This window comes from Bubalus kerabau, chromosome X, assembly GCF_029407905.1.
Source record: "Bubalus kerabau isolate K-KA32 ecotype Philippines breed swamp buffalo chromosome X, PCC_UOA_SB_1v2, whole genome shotgun sequence".
Taxonomy (NCBI): Eukaryota; Metazoa; Chordata; class Mammalia; order Artiodactyla; family Bovidae; genus Bubalus; species Bubalus kerabau.
The window spans coordinates 50196136-50218400 of NC_073647.1; the positions used below are offsets into that span (position 1 = coordinate 50196136).

Below are 22265 nucleotides of genomic sequence, written 5' to 3' on the forward strand. Positions count from 1 at the left end.
TGGCTCCCAGCAAATCCCTCTGAGCCACCCTCGTGGGCTCACCCAGGAGCCAGCAGGCCCAGCACTGGGGGAGGAAGAGGTCTAAGTCCCAGGCCCAATTAAGAGATCAGATGGTGAAGGGTTTGGGGGCTTTTAAGGTGAGGAGGCCTGGGCTGATCCCACAGGCTGGTATAAAGCACTGTGGCCCCCCGGGCAGTGCCAGGACTGGCGGGCATCAGGGACAGGGCTTTGCAGAGCCATGGCCCACGCATGGGGCCCCCAAAGGCTTGCAGGTGGGCAGCCGCAGGCCAACTTTGAGGAGAGCACCCAGGGGAGCATCTTTACCTACACCAACAGCAACTCCACCAGAGGTGAGCAAGCAGGCTGGGTCGGACTGGCTGGAACAGCCCTCCGGGGACACAGGCCCAAGTGGCTGCAAATGGGGTGCTGGCTGGCCACCCATCCACCCCAGAGAGCCTCTGTACCCCTTTGCTCCCCTTAGCTTTTATGATGCCATGAATGGGGGGGGTACTTTCTGAATACAAAAAGAAAGAAAGAAAGAAAGTGAAGTCACTCAGTCATGTCCAACTCTTTGTGACCCCATGGACTGTAGCCCACACCAGGCTCCTCTGTCCATGGGATTCTCCAGGCAAGACTACTGGAGTGGGTTGCCATTTCCTCCTTCAGGGGATCTTCCTGACCCAGGGATCGAACCCAGGTCTCCTGCATTGCAGGCAGACACTTTACCATCTGAGCCACCAGGGAAGCCCCTAAGGACACCATCATATCGAATGTGCATTTTTAAACCACATTGGCTTCACAGAGCCTCTGAGAATCCCTGTCCTAGACTGCTAGTGAGCGCTCATTGCCCTCAACCCCATTGCGTCTATGCAGGGGCTCTCTTCCTGGGGAGGGAACCTGGGCCTAACTCATCTTTGCATCTCCCAAAGCCAAACGGAAATGGCTGGCAGGAGCGGGAGGCTCGGGTGGCCCAGAGCGGGGTGAGTGCCTTCGAGAGCCTAAGGATAGAAGAGACCACGGTGGTCGTCTTGTCCAAGCTCACCCTGGAGCCCTTGGCCCCTGGCGGCATGTGCTAGGGAAGAAGTTAGCTTGGCTCCTGAGGAAAGGCGCTTCAGCCACACCAGACAGTAGAAAACTCTGTTGAGGCAGCTGGCATTCAGCCCTGGGCATGGCGCAGTCACAAGGTTTTGTCTGTCAGCCCGTCAGAGAGCTGAAGATGCCAATGACCCCCAGCCCCTAACCCCGCAGGTCCCTCCTTCCAACTGAAGACCTTCAGTTCCTTCAAATATGTCTCAGTTCAGTTCAGTTCAGTTGCTCAGTCCTGTCCGACTCTTTGTGACCCCATGGACTGCAGCACACCAGGCCTCCCTGTCCATCACCAACTCCCGGAGTTCACTCAGACTCATGTCCATTGAGTTGGTGATACCATCCAGCCATCTCACCCTCTGTCATCCCCTTCTCCTCCCACCTTCAATCTTTCCCAGAATCAGGGTCTTCTCCAATGAGTCCATTCTTCCCATCAGGTGGCCAAAGGATTGGAGCTTCAGCTTCAGCATCAGTCCTTCCAATGAATATTCAGGACTGATTTCCTTTAGGATGGACTGGTTGGATCTCCTTGCAGTCCAAGGGAAAAATGTCTCACTTGCCACAATTTCCAGAAGTCACACCGGCTCCTTGACACCCAGAGCAGGACCAGCAATAGGGTTCCCAAACCAAACTGGTGGAGAACCGTGAAGTTCACATTGACCTGATGGTTTCCACCCCAGAATGTCCCTGATGGAGATCCAACAACACTCTTCCTGGAGGCACCTGGGGCTTTGTCAATGCCCCAGATTTCCTTATTGTAATTTTTTTTTTTTACAAAAATTCATGTGTCTAGCAAAATAGGAGAGGATAATGGCACTGGGTACCCATCACTTGTCCCCTCCACTAGGGTGTCCGTCACTTCTCTTATTTCCTCTCTATCCTGTCCACTAACCACTCCTGCCAATTTCTGGAAGCAGATCCAAAACATCACATCGTTTCCTCTGTTAAGTCTTCAGAAGGTAGCTCTAAGAAGAAAGGACTCTTTAAAAACATAAATGCAAAGTCATACTTTTAGAAGTTTTCCCTCAATGTCCTTGAAATTTATTTGTTGAAGAAAATGAGTTGATTGTTCCTGGGCTGACCCCTGCCCTTCTGCCCAACCCCTCTCCCCATCATCCTGTTTCCATCACTTAGTGGTTGAGTAATCTGCTAAAATGGTGGTGGCAGAAAGGTCCTTCCAACAGAGAAAGGTGTAGACCCACTGTCATAATAAAGGGGAGTTACTCCTCATTCTCTGTGTGTTTGCTCCAGCTGCCATGACAAAGCACCACAGACTGGGTGGCTTAAGCAAAAGAAATTGATCATCTCCCAGTTCAGGAGGCCAGTGATCACGGGCTCGACAGGGTTGGCTCCTCCCGGTGGCTCTGAGGGACACTCTGTTCCAGGTCCCTCCCCTGGGTTATGGTGAGTGAGTGAAGTCGCTCAGTCACGTTTGACTCTTTGCAACTCCATGGACGGTGGCTACCAGGCTTCTCCGTCCATGGGATTTTCTAGGCAAGAGTACCACAGTGGACTGCCATTTCCTTCTCCAGGGGATCTTCCCAACCCAGGGATCGAACCCAGGTCTCCTGCATTGCAGGCATATTCTTTACCAGCTGAGCCACCAGGGAAGCCCAAGAACACTGGTGTGGGTAGCCTATCCCTTCTACAGCAGAGCTCAGAGCTGATAACCATCAGATTTTCCTCACCCATCCAGGTGGCTAATCCCCCAAACCAGCCACCAGGGAACACCACCAGGGTTATGGTAGTCTCTGGTAACCCGTAGTATCCCTCCCCCAGTTTATGGTAGTCTCCAGCGATCCGTGGTATCCCTCCCCTGGGTTATAGTAGTCTCTGGTAATCCACGGTATCCCTCCCCCAGGTTATAATAATCTCTGGTAATCCATGGTATCCCTTGGCTATTGAAACACCACCCTGATCCTTACTTTCATTTTCACACGGCCATCTTCTCCTGAATGCATGTGTGTCCAAATTTTGCTTTTTTGTAAGGACACAAGTCCTATTGGACTAGGGCCAGCCTAGCAACGTCATCAAAACTTGATCATCTCTGTACAAACCCTTTCTCTAAATAAGGTCACATTCTGAGGGAGTGGGGGTTATGATTCCTACATGCCTTTTTTTGGAAGGGACACAATCCAATCCATAGCAAAGGCCTTCAATCATTTATTCTTGGGGGACTGACTGTACATGCACGAGACACAGTCCAGTGAGAAAGACAGGACACGCACGTGCAGAGCTCCGATATGGAGTTAAATCTCAGCTGGGGAATCTGGAAAGGGTCCTGGAAGGCAAGGGCACAGAGCCACAATGGATGGTATGAACCAGCTGAGGACCCAGGTATGAGGGAGACCACGAGCAAAGATCTGATGACAGAATGATGTGCAGGGCACACAGGCAACAGCACCGGGGCACCGAGGGGCTTTCAGGGGAGCAGGAGCCAGCCAACCACACTCCAGGAGTGGGTGGGCAACTCAGACCAGGGAGCAATACCTGGCATGGATGATGCTTTGTTAAGTTCAAGGATGCCCATGCAGGTGTTTCCAGCAGGTCGTGGCCTTGGGTCTGAGAGACAGAATCGAGGGAAGGTTGCCTGCAGATGAACAAAGCTAGGGGGTTAAGGCCAGTTGCAAAGGCAAGGGCAGGTGTGGCCGTACAGGTGATGAAGCAGCTGCCCGAGTCCTCTGCTCACTCTGTACCTCCTGCCTCAAGATCCCTTTGAAGGCCCCAATTACCACATCGCTCCCAGATGGGTGTACCACCTCACCAGCGCCTGGATGGTCTTCGTGGTCATCGCATCTGTCTTCACTAATGGGCTCGTGCTGGCAGCCACCATGAGGTTCAAGAAGCTCCGCCACCCTCTCAACTGGATCCTGGTCAACTTGGCCATCGCTGACCTGGCAGAGACCATCATCGCCAGCACCATCAGCGTTGTGAACCAGATGTATGGCTACTTTGTGCTGGGCCACCCCTTGTGTGTTGTGGAGGGCTACACTGTCTCCTTGTGTGGTAAGTCACCTGGGGGCCTGGGTTTGGGGGAGACCCAGCCTGCTGCACATAAAGGAGACCGCCATGTGGGCGAAATCACCAGAGGCAGCTGTGGGACGCAGGCTCAGCACATCTTTGAAGGGGGATGGACCTGCTGGGGAACTTGGGCTGGGACCATTAGAGGTGTCTGCTCTGAAATAGACCTGACCTGGTGACATTCAGTTTGAGACCATATAGCTGGCATGGGTGGAGACAGACAGATCCACATAATCCCAGAACAGGGTGGCACAGGAGGCCCCCCAAATGAGACTCCCACTCAAATCTGGGACACGTGCCCTTTCAGCTCACCTGTGTCAGTTTTTCCCTGGCAAGGAAGCAATTCCCAGGAGAGCTCCTGAGATATTGAAACTAGATCCTATGTCCCTTTCCCCAGACTGATCGCTCATTTCTACATGGGTCATGGCTCTGCTGAGATCTCCATTGGCTGCCAAGCCCCTGTGTTCGTTGCTCTGTGCTGTCGGGCATCTGGATAGTGAGAATATGGTGCCATCAGTCCTTAGAGGACCGGGACCTGGAGGAGGCCATGAGGGAGCTGGATGTTGGGTCAGAAGGACGCGAGGGCACTCACGCCAAGTGGGCGAGGAGGGTGGGGTGCCAACAGCTAGGCTGGTTGGGTGGCCGGAGGCTGGGTGGGCAGACAAGGGACGGAGGAGGCCCAGGATGGCAGGCTGAGATGGGGATGAGGGGATTGGAGGGGGAGACCAAGAGGAGGCTCGCCAACAGCCGGGAGGATGTGAGGAAACCAGGGCTGGCTGGCATCCACCACACGCTGAGCACTAGGCAAGGCTGGGGCATGCTGGGAGGCCAGATCTGCTTGCCAGGGGCCTATGAAGAGGACATGGACCCCTCGGGGGCACACACCCCCAGGAGAGAAGCAAGGGCTGCAGGATTGCAGCTTGGCATCCACCGAAGATGACAAGGAGTCCAAGGGCCCCAGAGCTCAGCACGTGCACCCTGTCTCCAGGCCTCCAGCCATCAAAGCAGCAAAGGCTCGCAGCTGCCTCCTCCCGGTTTTAAGTTCCCATGGCCACCTGCTCACATGCCTGGGTCCTTGGCACCCACATCTATGTTGGGTTTGTCTCATTATCCTACAGTGATCTCCAATTTGGATTCTCAAGAGATGAGCCATAGAAAGACAACAGGATTAGCGGGGCAGGTGAGAGGGGACCTGGTCAGTGACCTGAGCCACTGGCAGTGTCACCTCTGCTCACTGACCTAACCAAGTTCAAACCCTTTGGGCACCGTGGGTAGCTCATGCCAGGGCCCCCGAGTGGCTCCTCCATCCCGTCCATCCCACCTTTGTAACTGCTCAAGGTCTGCTCTCAGGTCACCAGTTTGGGGGGCCATAGATTCCCAAGGAAGCCAATGATACTGAAATACGGTTATTGAAGTATGAAACATGACTTAATGACACAGTCCCTCATTCAAAGTGTTCATACTAAAAGTAGTTTGTAGAAGTATTCAGGACACCACTCCATGAAAGTATCAACTGTATCTGGCTGGAGAGCCCCTGAAAGGTCAACGTGGTAATGAATATAGTTGTCTTGGCAAATGCCTGGCACCTCTGTAAAGTGACAAGCCACAGGTGCTGCTAACGCTACTGCACTCATGTTGGGAGTAAGGGAGGCCAAGTGTCCAGCAGACGTTGGTGGAAATGAACACATTGTTGCCCCATCCCAGCTCATGGAGCCCTGAATTCCACACACAGATTGCTGCCAGGTAGGCCGTGCTGAGAGGCCTGGGCTGAGGGCAGGCATGCCCACGGCTGGAGTGTGCCAGTCACCGGACACGTCCTGTTTCCTGGCCTTGGCTGGGACGGTGGCACCTCAGTGTGGCCTCAGGGGTGTACGTGGCCATCAGGACTTGCATTGACAGTATCACGAGAAAGGCTGGTGGCCAGATAAAAGAGAGATGAGAAGCGAGGTGGGCCATGAGGCTGAACCAGAGTGGGCAAAGGGAGGCGGCTGCATGCACATCAGGGAAGGAACAGGGGACACAGGTGTTAGAGAAAGAAATTGACCAAGAGACCTGCTCCATGGACCCGAAAACACTTTTTGGAGAATCAGGTTTTGCAGGTAGGTGGGGGGGGGGGGATGGGGGCGTTCTCCCTCTTGATCTTGCAAAGTGTTGACTCAAAGCCCTCCTATGTCTGCTCTGCCCCAAAGGGATCACCGGTCTCTGGTCCTTGGCCATCATCTCCTGGGAGAGGTGGATGGTGGTCTGCAAGCCCTTTGGCAACGTCAGATTTGATGCCAAGTTGGCCATCACGGGCATCGCCTTCTCCTGGATCTGGGCTGCTGTGTGGACGGCTCCGCCCATCTTTGGTTGGAGTAGGTGAGGAGGCGGGGTGCCAGGAAGACAATGTGTGTAGAACAGGGCAAGGAGGGTCAAACTCGTCATTCACTTTAAGACCTTGGGGCAAATCACTGTCTGTCTCTGGGCCTCTGTGGCCCCAGGAGTGAAGTGAAAGTAGACCTGACTCCTCCTGAGGGCCCTTCAAGCAGGCCAGGTCTGCAGCTGTATGACTCTGCCTGGCTGCCACGTGGGCACAGGTCCTCCAAGCCTCAGCAAAGGTCTGTTTCTCCCAGACAGGAGCAGCTTATGAGAGCTCAGAGAGGAACACTGCAGGCTCAGGCCATGGGCACATTGGATCACTGGGCACACAGAGTCTTACCCACTCTGTCCCAGGCCTCTTTCTTGCACCTGCTAAGGGGCCCCCTTTGCAGAGGCTCCTTGGGTCGCAGCTCACCAGTGTCCTCATCAAGTGGATTCTTTGGGAGAAGACCCGAATTTCCAAGGAAGCGGCTCTGATATTTGGGTGGGCAGGATGGGACAAGGCTGCTGCATTTCTGTCTTCTGGTGCAAGCTGGTGAACAAGTTCTTTCTTTGGGAAGCTTCCATCATCATGGAGGCGAGGCTCTGTCTGTCACCCTCCTCATGCCCCCATGCCCACAATAGCTGGGATTGTTGAACACATGTTCATGTAATCCTCAGGGGCTCACAGCTGTTCTTAAGGCAAGAGGGTGCCCCACCTCCCCTTTGTAAAAACAGGATGTGATGGGAATGATGAAAATGTTGTAGAACCAGATTGGTGATGGATGCACAACATCGTGAATGTACCAAACCTCCTAATTATGTGTAAAGCAAAAAAGAAAGTAAAGTCACTCAGTCGTGTCCGACTCTTTGTGACCCCATGGACTGTAACACACCAGGCGCCTCCATCCATGGAATTTTCTAGGCAAGAGTACTGGAGTGGGTTGCCATTTCCTTCTACAGGGGATCTTTCTGACCCAGGGTCTTCCTGACCCTTCCTGAACCTGGGTCTCCCCAATTGCAGGCAGATGCTTTACCGTCTGAGCCACCTATGTGTGTTTTACCACCAAAAAAAAAAAATAAAAGAGGGGAAAATGAGATCAGAGATGGAGAAGGATTTACAGAAATCCTACCAAAGGCCTTCCTTTGAGGGGTGGTGATGAAAATGTCCTGGAAGCAGACAGGTGGCAGTTGCCCCATACCGTGTATGTCCTAGATGGCCCTGAACTGTTAACTGCAAAAAAAGTCAATTCGGGTAATGTGAATTTCACCACAATAATAAAAAAAAAAGCCCAACAACCCTCAATCAAGTCATTGGGGAGCCGGGGTGGAGATTCTGGTCCCTGCCCATTTCAGCACGGGCTTCTGGCCCTTCTCTGCAGGTACTGGCCCCACGGCCTGAAGACTTCATGTGGCCCCGATGTGTTCAGCGGCAGCTCCTACCCAGGGGTGCAGTCGTACATGATCGTTCTCATGATCACGTGTTGCTTCATCCCGCTCAGCGTCATCATCCTCTGCTACCTGCAAGTGTGGCTGGCCATCCGAGCGGTGAGCGCCTCACCCTCCTGGCTTCCCTCCTGCCTGCTGGATCATGCAGGCAGAGGGGAGCCACAGAGGACCGCACAGTCTGCTCTCCTGCCTCCAAACCAGACGTGAGGCTCCCTTGGCCCTGCCTGTACAGGGTGGGCAGGGATGGCCCCCCTCTCTTTGTGGAGGGACCCAGAGCTGACCCCGGGGAGGGGGGTGGGGAGGAAAGCTAGCCACAGACGGCCAGATCCCAAAGCAAAACCTGCAAAGCAAGGGGTATTTTCAAAAGGCTGCCACCCGAGGGCTCCCTTCAGGGGGCTGTCCAAGGGGTGCATTCACACCCTCCTCCCTGAGAAGCTGGTCCCCTCCCCCGCCACCGGGGTGCAGGAAATCAGAGCAAGGCAGGAGAAGGGCTTCTGAGAACTCTGCACTCCCCCGAGTTGCCCGAAACACCACACAGAAGTCGCGTCTTTGTCAATCAGCTTGGCCTGAAGGTGCCTCCCGGGCCTGGCACACAGAGTCTGAGGCCTCTGGGGTGGTGACTTTCCTCTACAAAGCGGCTTGTGCCCACAATCGGCTCAGCACAGGCTGTCGCAGCTCTTTGTGGAGGGGAGGCCATCACGGCTGAGATAAGCTCCCCTCCCCCTGCCTTCAGCCTGTGATTTGCTCCCCCTTCTCGCTGCCCACCCCCACCCCCCATTGGCAGTCAGGGATCAGAAGCAACTTAGCTGACTTCCACGGGTAGCTACACACAACTTGGGCTGGGCGAGTCATGAGCTGTGGAATCTGGGCTACAGGACACACACCCCAGCCATCAATCACCCTTGAGACCTGACCGTGGGGAAGGGCGGTGGGGGCAGGGGGACACACTCTGATAGGGGACTAGGGGAGGCTGGAAACAGCCTCATTAGCTCCTTCCCCGCCTCCTGATGGGAACCAAGCGAAGCCAAGGGCATGGCAGGTGTTAGCCAAGTTCCGCTCAAAGCCTCTAAGAACTCCCACAAGACCAGCCCTGGCCAGGCCAGGCACTCCCTTAGGTGGGAGTACTGGAGTGGGTGGCCATTTCCTTCTCTAGGGGATCTTCCCAACCCAGGGATCGAACCCGGGTCTCCCGCATTGTAGGCAGACACTTTACCATCTGAGCCACCAGGGAAGTCAGCAGCAGGGAATCTCCTGAGATACCCCTCACGGTCCCCAGGATGATTCTCCATCTCCCCCAGGTGGCAAAGCAGCAGAAAGAATCTGAGTCCACCCAGAAGGCAGAGAAGGAGGTAACCCGCATGGTGATGGTGATGATCTTCGCCTACTGTCTCTGCTGGGGGCCCTACACCTTCTTTGCCTGCTTCGCCGCTGCACACCCCGGCTACGCCTTCCACCCTCTGGTGGCTGCCCTGCCAGCCTACTTTGCCAAAAGTGCCACTATCTACAACCCCATTATCTATGTCTTCATGAACCGCCAGGTAAGGCACACAGTTGGCAGAGCAAACTGCAGATAGACCCTGGAAGAGCCCAGTGATGGCTCCCACCAGGAAGTGTGTCTGCCTGAAAATGACCTCCAGGAAAATAACCCTGGGAGGCTTGGCACCAGTGACCCAGCCCCAGACAGCCGTCCCTCTGGATCCTTTTATGTTCTGGGCTTGACAGTGGGCACTTCCTGCAGGGCACTATGTGTGCATGCCCATCTCATTGGCTGGCCTTAGCTGAGCCTGGAGCTCAGACACCCTAGGATTACCAGAATGCATCTAGCATACAGAGTACCCTGGGCATGTGCGTCTTGATTTCACAGACACAACTCTTCTCGCGAACTTAATCTTTCCATATTCAAACCCCAATTCTGACAAGGACACAGAGGCCTTTCTTGCCTGTGCTGACTTTTGGCCTTCTTAACTTTGTGGGTCAGTCCAGGCAGGACATGCTGTGGTCTTGCCAGATGGCAGCCATCAGAAGCTGGCATATTGAGCCTCAGCATAAACTGCCCATGACTCCTAGACTTCCTGCAAAATTACAGGTGACCATCATCTTTGAAGGGCCATTTGCCTTATTCTTCCTTGAATCCATCATGTCCACTCCACTAAGGTGTCAAGTAGATGTGATGTGGCTTGATAATCAGAAAGGTCTGCGGGTCAGAATACCACTCTCCCAGGGGCCTCGCATCTCACCATGGTAATGTTTAAGTTATCGAGTATAACCAACACCACTATGGAGTCCCCAGGACTTCACACCAAGAGCAGAGCTCACCCCTTGGCCCTCATTTCCTGTCTTTCCCATGGGTCTCTTCTGAGGTTTAGCTTTCACTTGCGGAATCCTAGGCCATCTTTGTCTTTTCTTGAGCTTTTCCATTCTCCCCCCTGGAACTCTCCCTCCTCTACCGCTGTCTGCATTCCCAGATTCTCCAGGCTTTCAAACTTTGCTTTCACCCTTTCCACACTGTTATCCCTTCCTGTTGCATTCAGAGAGAATTTTCTGGAATGGAGCTCCACAAGGACATGAAATGTTGCTCTTTTGATTCAATGCAGATACCCCAAAGACACATGGGTTCAGCGTGGGTGCTCAGTATGTAGATGCTGAGTGTGTGGCCAATGGATCCCTCAGCCTCGTCTGCTGGGTCTTCAGCTGAGTCTGTTCTGCTGCTCAGCCCAATTCTGGTGTTACTGACTTCAATAATTATGTTTTTGCTAGAGTTTTGATATTGGAGGTAGTCAAGAACAGGCCCCAAATATATAGGAAACGCCTCTGCTTTGTATTCTCAAAGCATTGTTGTTAACTCAGTCATGAGATATAATCTGGAAAATGCATATATCCCATTAGGGGTTCAGTAGCAAAGAGCAGAGGGCTTCCCTGGTAGCTCAGCTAGTAAAGAATCTGCCTGCAATGTGGGAGACCCCAGTTCAATTCCTGGGTCAGGAAGATCCCCTGGAGAAGGGATAGGCTACCCACTCCAGTATTCTTGGGCTTCCCTGATGGCTCAGACAGTAAAGAATCCACCTGCAGTGCAGGAGAACTGGGTTCGATTTCTGGATTGGGAAGATCCCCTGAAGGGGCGCATGGCAACCCATTCTAGTATTCTGGCCTGGAGAATCCCCATGGACAGAGGAGCCTGGCGGGCTACAGTCAACGGGGTCGCCAAGAGTTGGACACAAATGAGCGACTAAGCACAGCACAGCACAGATCAGAGTCCTCCTGATGCCAGAAGACTCTTGGTTCAAGAGATGAGGTGGGCTCTTGCCTACCTAATCCTTACCTGGCCCCTTGTTGACAGACCAGAAACAAGACAACAGTTACTTTCCTTTTCACTAGAATGCCTCTGAGACTCTCCCAGACATTGGCCCCTTAGCTGGGATCATCTTTCGTCACTGTATATGTTTCATGGGGCGGTCATAACAAAGTACCACAAGCTAGGGGTGTTCAAACAACAGAAATCTATTCTCTCTTGGTTTGAGATCAGGGTGTGGGCAGGGTTGGTTCTTTCTCCTAGGTCTTGACAGGTACCCATAAATTCTGGTGTTCCTCGCGTTGGAGATGAGTCCCCTGTGATCTCTGCCCTTTACCTTCACATGGTGTTCTTCTGTGTCTGAATCCAAATTGCCTTCTTTTCCTGAGGACATCTGTTATTGGATAAGGCCCCACCCTACTCCAATATGACCTCATGATAATATGCACCTTAATCACATCAAGGATTAGGACTTGAACGTATCTTTGGAGGAACACAATTTGGCCCACAGTAGTCACCATCAACTGGTCAATTAGGTAACTCAGATAACCTAATAGTCAGGGATAGACTATCCACCTGTGCAAGGAGTAACTAGAGCCTTCCTCCATTCTCCTTGTAGATTCTGAATGTGTAAGCCGTCAGTTCAGTTCAGTTGCTCAGTCCTGTCCAACTCTTTGTGACCTCATGGACTGCAACACACCAGGCCTCCCTGTCCATCACCAACTGCCAGACTTCACTCAAACTCATGTCCATTGAGTTGGTGATGCCATCCAACCATCTCATCCCCTGTCGTCCCCTTCTCCTGCCTTCGATCTTTCCCACCATCAGGGTCTTTTCCAATGAGTCAGTTCTTCTCATCAGGTAGCCAAAATATTGGAGTTTCAGCTTCAGGCCTCCTAAGCCATCAAGGTGACACATAAGGACTGCTATCCTCACAGGGCCCTTCTGTTGCATTTAGCCTAGCACACTGGCCCTACCTGCTCTGCTATTCAATAACCCTTTCTGTCCTGCCAGTTTCGAAACTGCATCTTGCAACTTTTTGGGAAGAAGGTGGACGACAGCTCTGAACTCTCCAGTGTTTCCAAAACAGAGGCGTCATCTGTTTCTTCGGTGTCACCTGCATGAGTCTCTGCCAGCCCTGAAAACGAAAACGCCTGCCTCTCACCCGAAAATGGAAAATGGAACCTGTCCCCACCTCCAGGGCTTTGGCCCCCATCCACCCCGCCTCCCCACCCTTGCTTCTCCATCCCTGTGAAATAATTGTAGTTTCTCTTTGCCAAAAACAACCATGTCACAGGGGCTGCCACGGCCATTTGGGGGCAACCAAGCCTCTGGGCATTGGGTCACTGGGTCACGGGAGGGCACGCAGGGTAGAGAAGGGTGCAGTACTCCAGAGATGTTCATCTTTTATAAGCCTCCTGTCTGCAGGTGGGAAAGAGAAGTGTGAAGCAGGTGGGCATCACCGGGCTGCCAGGGATGAACCAGGAAAGGCAGAGCTGAGCAGTGGCCATCTGGAGAGGTGGGAGGAGCTAGCAAAGCCAGGCCTTTTAAGGCCCCTTGGGTGGAGGCCGAGAGGCCCTGGCAAACCATCTCCACCTGGAGGGGACCCAGGCCTGCCACTCTGGGGCAGAGATGGCGTGTCGCTTCTGCCAGGCCAGGGTGCTGAGCCCAAGGAGCAGGAGCATGGTGCATGTGTGCAGGCGCAAGTGCAGCAGCAGGGGGCAGGCACAAGTGCCGGACAGCAGAACCAGGAGCACCGTGGCCAGCTTCAGCAGCAGGCTCGTCAAGTGGCACAGGATGTCCTGGGGCCAGCTCTGTGGGCGTTCTGTCAGCCCCAGCTGGGTCACCTGCTGCAGAGCCTCGAGCTTGCCCATGCGGTTCTTGAAGGTATCCATGACCTCCTGCAGGAGGAAGACCATGAAGCTGGGACCCTGCATCCCTGCTGCCCAGGAGCTGGAGAGTTGCAGATTGTGCCCGAGTTCCCAGATTGGCTAAGCCGGCCCCGGCCCCAGGAGAGGGCAGCGTGATCATAAAGACCAGGCGCTGCAGGGGCACAGTGCCAGGCACGATCCCTTCCCTGGGCTCCGGGGGTGTCAGAGCAGACTCCCTCATCTTCTGCTGGCCTGGTCCCTATCACCACCTCCTTATCAGCCATTTCTCACAAAGGTCCCCCAGGGCTGCTCACCCAGATCTCCTTGGCTCTCTCATAGGACAGGTAGACGATTCTCTCCTCGGTGCAGGCCAGGTTCTGTTTGAGGTGGTAAATCTCGTCCAGGTGCCCCTGCAGGTGCCCATTCACCTGTCCTTCCAGCAGCACTTGTCTTGGGAGCAAAAGACAGTGACAGGCCCTGAGCAACCCTGCTCAAAGCCACACTAGATGTGGCTTCAGAACACGCCTTCCTCCTCTCTCCTCAAGCTGCAGTCGAACCCTGATTCCTCCTCCAGGTCGGTCTCAGAACACCCCAGATGCACATCAGCCAGCCACACACACACACACACACACACACACACACCAATATTCATGAATCTTTTATATATATAGTCACTCTTTTGTAATGGCTTTACAAAAATAGCAATATATAAGAAGTAGAAATCGAGATCTAAACTGCCTGTGTATGCCATTAAATTCCATATATATATATATATATATATATATATATATATATATATATACCCCCACCCCAGTGTTTCGTGTGCAGTAGCTCTTCCCTAAAAATCATCTGTTGATTATCAGGATGGAACAGTCTCAAAACTCCACATAACTGTATGACACCATGGGTAGGAAATGCCCAGCATAAGCCAATCCGTAAAGAGAGAGGAGGCTGGGGGAGGGAGGAGGTGGGGAGTGACTGCTAGCAGGGATGGAGCTTCTGCTGGGAGGGGTGACAGGGCCCCGGACTGAGACAGTGGCGACTATGGCGCGGCTTTGTGAATATGAGAAAAACAGTTTAAATGGGTGAATTGTATGGGATGTCAATTATATCTCAATAAAGCTGTTATTAAAACAGAAACCAAAATTGGATTGTGGTAACGGTTATGCTGCTGCTGCTGCTAAGTCGCTTCAGTTGTGTCCGACTCTGTGCGACCCCATAGACGGCAGCTCACCAGGCTGCCCCGTCCCTGGGATTCTCCAGGCAAGAACACTGGAGTGGGTTGCCATTTCAACTAAGTAAATTTACTAAAGCTCATTGAAACATACGGTTAAAATGGTACATTTTATGGCATGTAAGTAATATCTCAGTAGACCTATCAAAAAAAAAAAACACACAACATCACTACCTGTTGTTTACAGCCACATATTTAAGTAGCAAAAGTCTAAAAATATGTCTGGAAAAGCTAAGCGCCTAACAAGGATAGCAAGTGGGCAGAAGGGGGGAAGGTGAAGGGGAGAGTTTCAAGCAACTCATCTTTTAAGCTTTTATTTCTTAAATAAAATTTGAATATGTTAAGATATGAGAAAGCTGGGGGTGGACAGATAACCTTGACCAAGTTATTCTCTGCTTTCCCTGGGTTTAGACTATTTCATGATGTCAAAAAACACTTTGAGGTCCCTCATTTGGGCACCAGCAAGGATGGGCTGGAAAGACACAGGCCAGGCAGCTTCTGGCTCTTTAAGGAAAACTGAGGAAGGCCTGACCAGAGCCAGGGTGACAACGCTGGATACCAGTGGGGGCCTGGAGTCCTGCAGAGAAGCAGAGGCAGGGATAGGAACTGGGAAGTGAGAAGTTCAGTTAGGTCCTGTTCAGGGATTTGACTGGCATGCCGTGGAGATGGTCCCCAGGCAGCTGAGAAGCTGAAACACTCATTTGTGGAAGCCAGTTCATCAAGAGCCAGTCTCTGCCCTGTTCCCTGTTGACAAGAGATTGGTCTGACAACCTGACTAAGACTACCACCCACAGAGAAGGGGAGAGAGTGGGGTGTCCACCCTGAAAGCAGATTCCCCTGTGTCTGTCCTTCCATTCACATATGGGATGGAGCTGCAAGGACATTCAAGATATCTACCAGGTTCAAGTGTATATTCATGAACATGTTCTTCATGAAGATGAAATTAGCAAGCAGATTCTTCATTAATGTATTTCTAAGAACAAATGACTATACTCTTATACACGTTCTTGCAGAGACTGTTGAATAAGACAATATTAACATGTAAGGCTGTTCCCTCCATCTCTCCTTATCAGTGGGGCCACAGCAGGGTCCTGGCTTGTGGCACGTCCCTCCCTTGGTCAAGGACTCCTTTCTGTCCAGCTCCTACAGCCACGGAGGTAGAAGCACCACCGTGCAAAATGCTCTTATGAGGGCAAAATGATGGTCAACCGAAACGCCCCTCAAATTCTTCCAAAGCTGTTAAGGCCACCCTGTCTGATAAAAATGGCCTCAAACATCATTGCTGCTGCAGAAAAGTATATTCTTGTTCATAGCTGAGAATGGGCTTTGACAAACTGAGCTAGAACCTAACAGCCTGAAACATAGAGAAGTCTGAGATGGAGAGACTGAGGTGGGAAGGATGAAGCGGGGCAGATGGGGTAACCTGGTAGAGACAGAGCAACTCCTCCAAGCTCACGTGGTATGTCACACACATCCTTAGAAGTGGAGGCAGCAGCAACGGTCACACACAGAGGAAAAGGGCATGTGAAGACAGAGCACAGGGAAGGGGAAGGTGCTGGCCTGGAAGACTGCAGTGACAAGGCCACAAGCTAAGGAAGCCAGCAGCCCCCGGAAGCTGGGAGAGGCTAGGAACAGATTCGCCCTTCCAGAAAGGACGCAGCCCCACCCACACGCTGACTTTGACTTCACTGTGCCGACCTCCAGAACTGAGAGAATCCATCTCTGTTGTTTGAAGCCACTAAGTTTGAGATACTTTGTTAGGACGGCCAGACGAAAGCCCTCCAACTGCATCTGGTGGGGAGAGAACAGGGACGTAGCTAAACAGCCCACCACACGTGGCATGGCCTCCTACAACAGATAATCACCTGGTCAAAAATGCCAGTAGTGTTGAGGTTGAAAAAAAAACTGCACTTTGGTGACACCATCTAGAGTTCCCTTCCACTAGGTGACACCTGACTTTAGGAGCCTGAAACTTCTAAGACTGACCATACCACCAAATACTGGCAAGAGCGTGCAGCAACTCAAACTCTCACAGACTCCTAATGGGAATGTAAAATGGTACAATCATGCAGGAGACCTGGGTTGGGAAGGTTGATTCCTGGTTGGGAAGATCTTCTGGAGGAGGGCATGGCAACCCACTCCAGTATCCTTGCCTAGAGAATCCCATGGACAGAGGAGCCTGGAGGGCTACAGTCCATGGGGTTGCCAAGAGTTGGACATGACTGAACGACTAAGCACAGCACATGCTGGAAAGTTGCTTTAGATGTTGATCTGGCAATTTCACATATAAAAGCATATGTTCACAAAAAGACACGCATAGTGTTCACAGTAGCTCTACTCCTCACAGCCCCAACTGGTAGCAAATGAATGGGTCAATGCACTGCATTCACATCACAGAGCACTGCTGAACAAGAAGGAATGAGCCACTCCTGTGTGCAATGCGGATAAATCTCAAAATCATTACATTATGTGAAAGAAGACACAAAGTCTGATATAACATATGCTTCCATTTACATGAAATGTACCAGAACAGACAAATCCAGAGAGATGGAAAACAGATTGGTGGTTACCAGGGGCTGAGGGAAGGCAAATGGGGAGTGGCACTGTCTCTTTCCAGAGTGATGAAAACGTTGTTGTTGTTGCTGCTGCTGCTGCTGCTAAGTCGCTTCAGTCATGTTCAACTCTGTGCGACCCCATAGACGGCAGCCCACCAGGCTCCCCCGTCCCTGGGATTTTCCAGGCAAGAGTACTGGAGTGGGGTGCCATTGCCTTCTCCGATGAAAACGTTGGGGAACTATTATTGATAATGTACTTTTCATTGCACAATACTGTGAATGCACCGAATGCCATTGTACACTTTAAAATCAGCAATTTTAGCCTTTCCAGCAGCAACAACCTCCCTATAAGAACATGCCTCTTAAAAGGATCTCCCTCATCTCTCTCCAGAAGACAATATGAAACACAAGAAGAAGCATCTGGTGCAGAGCCTCAATTCCTATTTCATGGATGTGAAATGCCCAGGATGTTATAAAATCATCACTGTCTTTAGCTATGCACAAACGGTAGTTTTGTGTGTTGGCTGCTCTACTGTCTTCCGCCAGCCTACAGGAGGAAAAGCAAGGCTTACAGAAGGCTGCTCCTGCAGACGGAAGTAGCACTAAAAGTAACCTGTATCAAGAGGAATGGGAAACCATCCCCATAAACATGTTTTGGATAAAAAATAAAATAAAATTAATAACTTTATGTTTTGTCAATTTTGTCTCAATTGAAAAAGAAAATAGCCCTCTTGAAAGCAAATACATATAACCTGTGAGAAGTGTCACAGAACTCTTCAGTTTGAAACCTCAGTTTGTGACACACCAGAGAAGACATGACAATCGCAGGGGCCTGGGTAGTGCCCAGCTGTGGACACCGGGTGACACTTCATTGAGCTGAACATATGCCCTTGTGCCTGAGACTGTTTCCCCCTCTGTAAAGTGGGCGCTGAATGGTACAGGTGATCAATGCTAAACGCTCCCTGTTGTCACTATGACTGCATTGTCTTCTTCAGCCCATTCACCATTTCTCTCAAGAAATCTGAGTCCTATGGACCTGCTTTTTTGTTTTTAATGTATACTAATCAAGGTAGGCTAACTGCTATAGCCAATGACCAGAACATCTTGGTGGCTGAAGACAATGCCAGTTTATTTCACAGTTCACTGGTAGTGGTGTTGGTATGAGGAAGGTGCTGACTTAGAAGCGCAACCTTGCACAATTCCCACAGAGTTTTGCGAGGAGGTAGTTTGCTCTGCTCCCCAGTACAGCTGGCAGACACTAATATGCTATGGGTTAAGAACTTTCTAGAGCACCACAGTCCCATTGGCCTAGGCAGTGTGGAAACATACAAGGAAATGCACAACTGTCCTGAGTTCTGGTCTTGCTTTACATAAAACCAACCTTGAAAAGGGGACCATAAAGAAGGCTGAGCACTGAAGAATTGATGCTTTTGAACTGTGGTGCTGGAGAAGACTCTTGAGAGTCCCTTGGACTGCAAGGAGATCCAACCAGTCCATCCTAAAAGAGATCAGTCCTAAATATTCACTGGAGGGACTGATGATGAACCTGAAGCTCCAATACTTTGGCCACCTGATGCCAAGAACTGACTCATTGGAAAAGACCCTGACGCTGGGAAAGATTGAAGGCAGGAGGAGAAGGGGACGACAGAGGATGAGATGGTTGGATGACGTCACCAACTAGATGGACTTGAGTTTGAGCAAGCTCCAGGAGATGCTGAAGGACAGGGAAGCCTGGTGTGCTGCAGTTCATGGGGTTGCAAAGAGTTGGACGCAATAGTGATGGAACAACTACAATAACCTTGAAAAAGTCACCCCTCAAAAAAACCTGAATTGTGACTGGCTGCCTTACTTGACAGCAGGTTGCCCCTTCATACTCCTTTAACTGCCCTTCAGGGATTGGTCCAGCAGTGTCAGTGCAGGTAGGATTTCCCTATGCAAACAGAGGATGACTGCAGGGCTCAGAGGAGGGAGCTTGGCACCTATGAGGGCGGCTGGCACCCCAAGAAGGGTTCAATAGAAATGGGGATGTCCTTGAGAGATTGAGTTTGCCTTTTTTTTCCCCGTTAGTGGACCCTAGTCTGGTCTTGAAAGTAAAAGTGAAAGTGTCAAGTTGCTCAGTCGTATTGGACTCTGTGACCCCATGGACTGTAGCCCATCAGGTCGTCTGTCCATGGGATTTCCCAGGCAAGAATATTGGAGTGGTTTGCCATGCCCTTCTCCAGGGGATCTTCCCAAACCCAGGGATCAAACCCAGGTCACCCATATTGCAGGCCGTTTCTTTACTGTCTGAGCCACCAGGGAAGCCTCTTGGATGAATAAAATCAACCCACCGCACCAGGGGCTGAGGAGGAGAGAAAGCATTCCCTGGAAGGCAGTCATTTTTGGAACATATCACCCACATGGGAGCTTATGCCTCAACTTAGCCATGAGCCCAGTTGATGGGGTCAGGGCAGACAAGGCAATTCCACTCATGTATCATCTGCCACTCCGAGAGGAACACTGATACCACCCCTGCCCTCCCCAGAGCCCAGGTGGCCAGGAGCTCCGCCTCACCTAGACTTTTCCTTCTGAAGGGACTCCAGCGATGCTTGCAGGTCAGTCAGATACTGCTCCCTGAGGCTCTGGTAGGACTCCTGCAGGCTCAAGTGGACCATCTTGACCTCTCTCAGCTCCTCCTTCATCTTCTGCTCCAGCAGGGCTCGTGGCTGGGCCCCACACTTGCTCTCCAAGGACCTCTGCTGCTGGCAGGCTGGGAAATGAGCCTGGAGAGGGACGTGTCTGATGACAGTAGACAGGTCGCTGGATGAGCAGTCTTCTCCACCTGGCCGGGGGGGCTCTGCACACAGAACCTTTTCACGGGGCTGCTTGCAGTTGTTGTCCAGGCTGCTTTTGGTCCCCAGCACTAAGTCCTTGGGCCTGCAGCCCTCCTCTAGCTCCTGCAGCTGCTGATGACACTGGCGGAGCCTTCGCTCAATCTGGGCGATGGTGGCAGAGGTTCGCTGGTTCACCTTCTCAAAGGCTTGCCGGATGTGGAGGGCCTGGTGCCGGTCGGCCTTGGATACCAGTTTGAGGTAGCCCACTGTGTTCTCATCGCGGCTGGCCTTCTCCACCCTCAGCTGCTCTGAGAGGTAGAGGATACGGTGCTTGATGCTGTCCTGTACGTTCCAGGTCAGCTTCCCATCTGAAAGGCTGGAGTGGCCACTGGGGCCATCCTCGCTGGATGACAGGGATCTACAGGAGGGGACACTGGAGGAGAGGGTGGTAGTTGGGCCCTTGGTGTATTCTGTCTGCATTGGGAGATAAGAATCACAAAACGGGTACTTCCGTAAGAGGCAAACAATGGGAGAATCAGACTCATTGCTCCACCCTAAACAATACTTCCAGGTGTGAGCAGGTATTTACATGCCCTACATGCACTTCCACGTACTTACATGTGCAAAAACATGTGTGAGTACATGCGACACAGACTGGACATGCTTTATGGGCATGGCATACCTCACTGTGATCTCCAGGTGGCTAGCACACCCTCCACACCTGCCCTGTCTGTTCCTGAACTTCTCTTCAAAGATTTACCAGCTGTGAATCTCATTTTATAGAGAACTGTTATTGTGAAGCATGGAATAAACTCATTTCCATCAACTCATACAGCTTGCTATATTGCTACTGCTAGGTGGACAGAAGGGAGAGGCATGGAGATTTGCAGCCTAACAGGTTCATTCCTTCACCTAATCATTCTTTGAACACATATTCCTGAGTCTGCCATGTGGAACAGAAGGCAGACACATTCTGTACTCTCATAGAGCTGACCATCCAGGGTGGATGGTTCTACTGTAACACAAAGGAGTCTCTTACGTGGAAAGGGATAATAGTAAGCACACTGCCTTGGAGACAGAGCCCAGTTCAAATCCTGACACCACCACTCTGAGACCTTGAGCACTCAGAGGGTCAGATTTCTCACTTCTAAAATAAAAATGGCCATAACAGCATAACTGGAACACAGAAAGCCAGGGCAGAGTGGACAGTGATGAACTAGGAGATATAGGTATGATCAGGACAGGTGGAGCCTCTGTTCTGTCCCTACTTTTTAACTAAAAACACCTTCATGAATGTGTTTGATCTGAAAACGCTCTCCCAGCGGAGAGCCAGGAGTGATTATATTGTAATAGATATTTTGGTTCCGTGTATTTTATTCTATGCAAATTATACCTTAATCTTAAAAAAGAAATGTGATACCACTATGCACCGAGCAGAGTGGCAAAATTTAGACTAACAGTAATAAATCTCAGACAGGATATGAAACAACAGGAACCCTCCATCACTCCGGGTGGGAGAGTAAATGGTGTAAAACTTTGGGGAAAGCATTTGGTAATATCATGAAGTTGAAGACATGCATGCTGAATGGCCCAGGTACCCTCATGGCTTAGATGGTAAAGAATCTGCCTGCAATGCAGGAGACCCAGGTTTGATCCTTGGGTGGGGAAGATCCCCTGGAGAAAGGAATGGCAACCCACTCCAGCATTTCTGCCTGGAAAATTCCATGGATAGAGGAGCCTGGCAAGCTACAGTCCATGGGACCACCGCAAAGAGTCAGACATGACTGAGCGACTAACACACTAATGCTGAATGGCCTGGCAATTACATACCTAGATATACCCTTGAGAGGCAGGTACAATAATACTCCCAATAATCAACTGCTAGAAACAACCCACCTGGTCCATAGATCAAAGAATATGTAAGTGAACTGTAATATATTCAGTAATATACTACAGCAATGGCACTTCCCAGGTGGCACTAGTGGTAAAGAACCCACCTACCAATGTAGGAGACATAAGAGACATGAGTTCGATCCCTGGGTCAGGAAGATTCTCTGGAGGAGGGCATGGCAACCCACTACAGTATTCTTGCCTGAGAATCCTATGGACAGAGGAGCCTGGCAGGCCGCAATCCATGGGGTTACAAAGAGTTGGACACGACTGAAGCAACTTGGCACGCACCCACGCATGCAGCAATAAAAATAAACTACAGTCTTGAAAACATGAATGAACAAGTATAATGTTAAACAAAAGGAGTCAAACGCAGAAGAATCCATACAATACATGGCTCTATTCATATTAAGTTCAGTTCAGTTCAGTCACTCAGTCGTGTCCGATTCTTCGCAACCCCATGTACTGTAGCATGCCAGGCTTCCCTGTATATCACTAACTCCCGGATTTACTCAAACTCATGTCCACTGAGTCAGTGATGCCATCCAACCATCTCATCCTCTGTTTTCCCCATCTCCTCCCACTTCATATCAAGTTCAAAAGCAGATAAAATGAAATGATGTTGTTCAGGGATGCATACAGAGGAAGTAAAGTTATAAAGAAACACATGGGCTTTAGTAGCATAATCATCAGGATAGTGGTTCCTGAAATTTCCACTAG

General features: G+C 51.2%; 3 protein-coding genes across 3 annotated transcripts; 2 read left to right on the forward strand and 1 right to left on the reverse strand.

Moving 5' to 3' along the window:
* The first annotated feature begins 238 nt into the window (after positions 1–238).
* On the forward strand, positions 239–13137 carry LOC129638688 (long-wave-sensitive opsin 1). The gene is made up of 6 exons (XM_055563286.1): positions 239–350; positions 3796–4092; positions 6297–6465; positions 7827–7992; positions 9192–9431; positions 12197–13137. Exons 1-6 carry the CDS (start codon positions 239–241, stop codon positions 12305–12307), a joined length of 1095 nt encoding a protein of 364 aa, XP_055419261.1. The 3' UTR covers positions 12308–13137.
* Positions 12730–20330, reverse strand: TEX28 (testis expressed 28). Its single transcript, XM_055565283.1, has 4 exons — positions 20274–20330; positions 19396–20162; positions 13368–13503; positions 12730–13083 (listed from the first exon to the last, which is right to left on the reverse strand). The coding sequence occupies exons 1-4, from the start codon at positions 20328–20330 to the stop codon at positions 12730–12732; spliced, it is 1314 nt and encodes a 437-aa protein (XP_055421258.1).
* On the forward strand, positions 14044–17442 carry LOC129639440 (40S ribosomal protein S27-like). Its single transcript, XM_055564613.1, has 2 exons — positions 14044–14100; positions 17212–17442. The coding sequence occupies exons 1-2, from the start codon at positions 14044–14046 to the stop codon at positions 17440–17442; spliced, it is 288 nt and encodes a 95-aa protein (XP_055420588.1).
* Positions 20331–22265: the final 1935 nt, after the last annotated feature.